The sequence below is a fragment of the Thunnus maccoyii genome, chromosome 16, assembly GCF_910596095.1.
Source record: "Thunnus maccoyii chromosome 16, fThuMac1.1, whole genome shotgun sequence".
Taxonomy (NCBI): domain Eukaryota; kingdom Metazoa; phylum Chordata; class Actinopteri; order Scombriformes; family Scombridae; genus Thunnus; species Thunnus maccoyii.
The window spans coordinates 19,242,698-19,250,052 of NC_056548.1; the positions used below are offsets into that span (position 1 = coordinate 19,242,698).

Genomic DNA, 7,355 nt, shown 5'->3' on the forward strand with positions numbered 1-7,355 from the left:
GCAGGAATAACCGGCAGAAAACCCAAATCACAGCTGATCAATCATTTTCCTCCCGACATTATTGGCAATAAGCTGAGAGTCCTGTTTATAGCACTGCACTGCACTACTAAAAAATACTTTTGTGACAGCCAGGGACCATGTATTGTTTTTAGCCATCCTCTTTGTGGAGTTGTTGCAACACAGTCATGTTTATTATAATTTTATTCATATTTTATATGGATTTTGTGATACTGGAGACACAACATGATACATAATGATCCAGTGGTCGGATGCTTAGATACAGTGATGGAGGGTAAACACATTTACACGTAAAATCTTATATTAATGCTGAACACCTACATGTAGACTATATGGTGAAATAATTAGAATGAACCTAATGTAAGCCAGGCTATTGTAGGATAAATGTTTGAATAAGAAATCAAAGGTTGTGCTTTGGACGTTAGATTCATGTTCATCACCACCTGGAGGTCATAGTTTGCCATTTTTTAATTTCACACATCGCTGGTCAAATGTTGCTTCTTTCTGTCTTCACCTGTTTCACCTCCTCTGTTTCCTAGAGAGCATGCGCAATAATCAAACCCTGTCGCTGTCCATTGTGCTGAAATGACGCGCTGTAAGTCAATCAGCCAACAGGTAGGATGAAGTCAAAACTGATCCGAAATGAACCGCGTGTCTGTGACAGGATCTTGGTTTCTGGTTACTAATTCAGTGACAGATTGGGTAAACATTACATAATTCATAAATTTCGGTCAACATTGCTTAATTACTACTTTATTGGCTCATTTCTGTATCTGACACATTGTTTCCACTTGGGTGCGCACAGTGTAAGGTAAACACTTCACAGCATCACTTACGACACGTATTCATCCCCCCCCTTACAACATCCTGCTCTCCATGTGCAGCACAAGCGTCCTGGTACGGAGGTGATGTGTGGGTTTTTCTTTTTTTTTTTTTTTTTTTTTTTTTTGTGGTTTCTTCTCGGGCTGCTGCACAGCTGCTGCTGCTTCTTTAAGAGCCACCGCCCGCCCCCTCTCCTGTATTTTTAGCTGAGCCAGCCACTTCATTTGCTGGATAAGACAGACAGTTGTGTGCCGTATGATCTCACTTAATCGTTTTAATAAATGACATCAAATCTTATACTGCGGATTCACCGTGGGCCTACAGCCAGCTGTTCTCTGGAAATGTCGTATAGGGTTGACATTTGTCCCGCCGCTGTCGGATGCTGAAACGCGCAATCAGCCTGTGGATGCTTGATGTCCATGATGAAACGCAATGCTGCACTGGGTACCGAATGTTAGGCGCAGTGTTTTTGAGATCAAATAAATTACAAGAAATCAATTTGGCAAAATTCTCCTGCGGTGCGGACGGTTCAAGGTGGTCCAGCATCTTTCTCCTCAGCCCTCTGCTTCCTGTCTTCTCTTGGATTGTGGATAACAAGAAGCCTTCAAGACGGAGGGGGTGGTGGAGCATCGAGGAAAAAATAGGGGCAATATGAGAGAGCGGGACTTCATGCCCAATATGGAGAGGGGCAAACCTGCTACTTATACAGGGGACAAAAAGGCTAAGATGGCTGCTAAGACTAACAAGAAGTGGGTGAGACTAGCCACTGTTTTTGCATATGTATTGTCCGTGTCCTTAGCAGCCATTATCCTGGCAATTTACTACAGCCTGATCTGGAAACCGACCAGTGCATCCTCTTCTGCGGGGAAGCCGGGGGTGCCTGGAGAGGTCACCCCCTCCGCAAACATCTCAACTAATATTTCCACAAACAGCAACGTCTCAGAGTGGAACTCTACACAGACAGGGATGCTATCTTTCAACCAGACCAGGCAGGGCACAACCCCACACAGTCTTTGGGTCGACACAGCCGAGAGTGTGGCCGTCTCCCCGCGCGGTGCTGGAGCAGAAATTGCGCACTCACAGCAGGAGGAAGGACTCTACGCATCTTCCCACGGTCACAGAAGCGCGGGAGCCACAGAGAGATCGGGCACTTTGGGTAGAGAGACACATGCGTCTCAGCCCGGAGTGAGTCACTACGTGCCGTCAAGCTCCGGGGAGTCCGGCGCTGCGCTTAATGAGGACGCGGAGGCGCACAGACAGGGCGACGGGGCGACTGAGAAACACGACCCCGATCAGGCGTCTGCAGATGCTGTCACCGTTCCTCCAACATCGCCGACGAGCGGAGCCGGCCAGAGAGGAGACTGATCGGGCCTCATCCCCTCCACCACACCCCCCACCCCCCTCCTCCCCTCACACACACAAACTGATCCAACAAGTAGGCTAGTGTTTGACAGACTCAGTGCCGCAGGTCGGATAAAACACATCTATTTTGCAGAGCCCCTTATGGATGCTGAACTGCACATATGAACTGATATCCTTCTCTGAACACAAGAGGAGACCTCGCTCTGTTCCCCTACAACACTAACTAGGCTATGCTGTTTTTTTTGTTTTGTTTTGTTTTGTTTTAGGCCATTTGTATGCCTTAAATCAATGTGTGTCTACTTTACCTCGGACAGCTTTTGAGGCCACTAACCCGCCTGTACGTGTGGACAACACTGATATTTTGTTAAATTAATCGAACACAGCCTCCAGAGATGCTTCTGGTTTGCAAGACATAAACATGTCTCACAGGCATACAGCGCTTTACATCATTGCCATTCATGGGCTGGTCTAAATCAATACTGCATTATCGCATTTTAACATAGGCTGTGTTTTCTTTCATGGATCAAACCTGGATTCCGAGTAGAAGAACCTGCATTATTGAGTTATGCTCAGGTATGTGCATATAACCATGTAAATGTATTGTGTATTTGGTTATGTACATATAGGGCAGGCATACATCTTTTTGGCCTTGATGAACTTTTAGTGTAATTAGATGATTTTTATTAAAGGTACAGTATGTATAATAGGTATAACTATATCACAAGGTACTAATAAACATCCTTAGAAAATGATTCATTTCTATGGTTTTATAATAGATCTATGTAAATCATGATTTAATCACTGCCGTGTCACTGTATGTTAATAATATTTTATTTATTCAGAATTAGAATATATATTCAAATAAATGTTAGGTTTTCCCTAACAACTCACATTTTGTTTCCAAAAAGAAATGTAAATGAATTGTGGCTCACTTCAGATTATTAGAGAGAGTAACTACAACAAGCAAAACCCACATTTATTGATTGATATGAAGAGGCAGGTTCAACAAAAATAACAATCATGCCAGTACAAAGAGCACTCAGTTTATGGTCAATCTTTTGATATTTAATCAAATCAAAATAATTACAGCAGGAAACCTGTGTGAAGTGTCCAGTGTGTGATCAGAGGGACTGTCTGCTCCTCATGGAAAGAGAAGCACTCATGTCTCAGTCCGCCACAGTTCAGTCACTGAAACATTTTCACACAGTCACATGTGGTGAACTATGAAGTGGAAACAAGACCAACCACCCCGTGCGCTTTCTCGGCAGCATGTGAGGGAGGTGTATCGATTCGAGAGCTCTGTTGTTGCACTGTACAAAACAGAGAAGAACACATTACACAATACTGCTTGGTGCTATTTTGATCAGGCTTTGAGCAGGACTGTTTGGCTGAACGGTTTATTTCTCATGCAGGCGGTGACAAGCATCATTCACTATCACGCTGAAAATGAAACCACTTGATTTCCACTGTGCAGCCAGCAGCTCAGTAATGTTGCACTGTGGTGTAAACGGTGATGACACGCACTGCTGTTTTAGGTGACAGATTTTCAGAACCAAAGCCAAGGTATGTGTGTCTGCTGCGCTAAACAGGAAGTCCATTCATCAGGGAGGACAGCACAGGACACAAACATCCCCCATCACAACAGAAACCATGTGTATCGGAAAAATGTAATACAGAGTGAGCATAACACAATGAAAGGCCTGTCAATGCTGCAGTGGCCTTTGTATTAAAGGACGGCCTTGACAGATGTGCTTCCAGTGCCACTTATGGCTTCCTGTGATATATGAGAGGAGTAATGGCCGAGCTATTGATGAAAGAGTTCATCAGTTCTGACAGTTATTGCTGGGAGCTCAGGACATGGCATCTGACCTTATGACTCTTGAACCCAGTCACCCAGGCAGATTACATTATTTGATGTGAAATTAGATATATGTTATGTTATGAGTTCATCTTGTTTGTAGCTCAAGCCAGGCAATAGATCACATGCTATTTTCAAACAGGAAAGACTTAGATTGTATTTGTCGAATCATAAAAAAATATAAAAGCTAGTTGTCATAACTGCTCATGCTGGCCTTTTCATACTGCAATTGTCTTTGTGTGGTGGGAAGTGCAGCTGTACTGGTCACTTAAATGCTCGATTTGTCAAGCAAAAAACTCAAAATTGCAGCATCCACCAGACTCAGTTTGGATGCATAAAGAAGACTGTAATCCAGATGTATTATCTGAAATGTTAATCACAAATTCATATCAGGATAACGTACAACAAACTGTAGAGAAAGGCTTTTCAGGGATAATATAACTGTCATTTGCAAGGCAGGATAAAATATACAAAAAGATGATTAAAGTTCTACTTTCAAGACATTGTTTTCCTCATCAGATTTGACAAGCATGAGGGTGACACGCTATGACCAATGAGACACTTCCAACAAAGCTGGAGGAATTAAAGGCCTTTCGATATAGCATTTTTTGAGTAAGACACCGTCACAAATAGTGTGAAATATTAACATGTAGTCTTGCAATACAGGAGAACAACACAAAGGCAGGCAACAATAGCTTTTCAATGAATAAAAGGGCAAAAGTATATGAAGCGATGCATAGTAAAACAAAAGAGATGTGTGTATAGATAATCACCATGTTGTTACCTTTCAGGTGGTTTAATAACAATTGAGTTTTATTCTTTTTTTAAAAAAACACTTGGCAATCAGTCTCCATTCATTGCTGGTTTTTAAAGCACAGAAACACTCAGGTTGAGGTGACTGACAAACCAATAGCTTTGTTTTTCTCAGATGCCGTGTTGCAGATGTTCAAGATGGATCTATATGCACAGAGATATGTCAAAGAACAAACCAAACAACATTGTGTTATAACAGGATCCTAAAGAAAACTAGAAAGAGAACATTAGGTCCATCTGTCAAGGTCAAAAGGTCAACAAATGGGCCCAAACTGGAACACATGAGTCTAAAGCTATACTGTGTATCTGAAACGCATGATTATGTCTGGATTATGTCTGAGCACATTTTCAAGCATCTACTGATTAAAATTTGCTTCATTAGTAAAATTAGGTCACAAGCTAGCTCTAATTTGGCTTTATTTGTACTGACATGCTTTTGACTGGGCTTATTAGATAATGCTAACAAAAAGGACCAATCCCAAATCAATATGGCAGACAGCACATGGGCACCATGTCAGCCTAGCCTCTTGTCTCCAGGCTGAGGGGAAGAAAGAGAGGGGGGCCAGAGCACAGTCTGAGGTGTGTTTGTTACATCCTGAATCATGACAGGGCTGGGGGGGAATGACGCACACACTCAGTGGGGACTGCCAACTTGTCTGTGTGAGGTTGTGAATGGGTCGCAGAGTCGGGCCAGATCTCGCCTCCACTTAACCTACATCCATCAACTGTAATGAAACACCTCAAGAGGCTCCGACTGTTACCTCGCTGTGTTTAAAGCATGGCTGACAGAATTTAGGCATCACAGACCCAAGCAGGATTTGAAATTTTAACCCAAACTAATGGTTTCCCACAGCAGGCAGGTGTCATAGCTTAAAGGCCATTTCATGAACCAAGCCATACTGCAATCAAAAGTTAACATTAACCCTAACATGGATTTATTAGCAGTGTTTTGGAGCATGGATGTGAGAGAGAGCTCCAGTCCAAACATTTCAAATCCAACACATAAACAAAAAGCCTATTGTTGTACATAAAAACATATTACTGGTATTTGATCTGTGATGACAGGCCAAAGCGTCACCTTGCTTGCACCAAATCCTGAACTCTTTTTTGGATTTTTTCCTCAGCTTCTAAAGCTTCTCTCTGCTGCAGAGTGCAGCTGACATAATCCTACACTGCACTTCAATCCTCTAACACAGCCTACAGGACTTATTTCCATAATATCAACACCCCCACTGTGGTGTACTATTGCGTCAGACCCTTCAAACTATTAGCTTAGCTTACTACCAAAGTCAACCAGGGGTGTTGGGGACTGAAATGCTGGGTTTTATCATCTCATTTGCAGGAATCAAGAACTTTCAGGCTTGCGTAAAAAGATATTAACTTTGTCAGTTCATTTTAAAAGAGAGCTGCAGTGCACACTGTACAGCAAGTCTGTGGCCTCAGTGACAGAAGGCTGCTATGGAGATAGCCTTGGGAGGAGATAATTAAAATAGTAGCACCTATGGGAGGTCCCACCTGTAGGGCTGAGAGGGAGCCGTTTCCAATTCAACAGCTCAGCAGAGAGCTCATCTGAAATTAATCAAATCCAACACGAAGGCAGAGTCACTCGACCGAGGTCAAACTTCATGGGCTGTTGATGCTGCAATGTGCTCTACATTTCTGTCACATCTGTCCCTTTTCTCTCTGAGACTCACTACACTGACCTTGTGTTTTTTCATGTGGAGCCATAAAAACTCATATGCATCTGTGGTGTTATTGCAGGTGCATGGGGAGGGTAAGAGAGAAGATGACAACAACAAAACAATGCCAGTCATGATTAGAGTCTGAAATACAGAAAAACTTTATTGATGTTCTGTACGCCTCCTTCCAAATGGTTCTACAGTAAGTTTGGCTATGTTGCACACAGATTCAAATTAGCATGAGCACTCTGAACGGTAAAAAGCTGGGATCACACTCATACATAGGCACACACAATTATTCCTTCCTTATGAGTGTATGTGAGGACAGCAATATGGAGGACAGCAGTGGACACCCAGATAGAGCAAGACAACCACCCCTTAAATTTGACATTTAAGCGAGGTGATAATGTCTAATAACTAAATTAAACTAAACAGGTGCTGCTAAAGGACAAACTGCTCTATGGTTGTAGGTCATTCTAAATTTCTAAATGTCATTTCACTAAATTGAATCCCACAAGGAATTTTAAATATTTCAGAGGTAAAACTGTTCGACCTGCTTTTCAAACAGATGTCTCCTTTACCATTAATTCAAATTCCATATATAATATAGAATATAGAATATAGAATAAGGCCCCTACTCAAAAACACATTTTCTTCCTTGATTTCCCCAGTGTGCTTCTACTAGATTCCTGATGAATTGTGTTTTATGTAACCACAGTTGAAGCTGACAAGACCCTGCTGGTCAGAGCACATCCAGTACATTCTCTATTAATGGTTACATAACTGTTTACTATACTGTAGCG

At 42.3% G+C, this 7,355-nt stretch overlaps 1 protein-coding gene across 1 annotated transcript; it reads left to right on the forward strand.

Annotated features, from left to right (window-relative positions):
- The first annotated feature begins 1,067 nt into the window (after positions 1-1,067).
- Positions 1,068-2,954, forward strand: LOC121881206. The gene has a single exon (XM_042388882.1). It carries the CDS (start codon positions 1,492-1,494, stop codon positions 2,203-2,205), a length of 714 nt encoding a protein of 237 aa, XP_042244816.1. The 5' UTR covers positions 1,068-1,491; the 3' UTR covers positions 2,206-2,954.
- Positions 2,955-7,355: the final 4,401 nt, after the last annotated feature.

What these genes read in the sequence shown, in the direction of transcription:
- LOC121881206 (XM_042388882.1), top strand. Translation starts at nt 1,492, where the DNA reads ATGAGAGAGCGGGACTTCATGCCCAATATGGAGAGGGGCAAACCTGCT.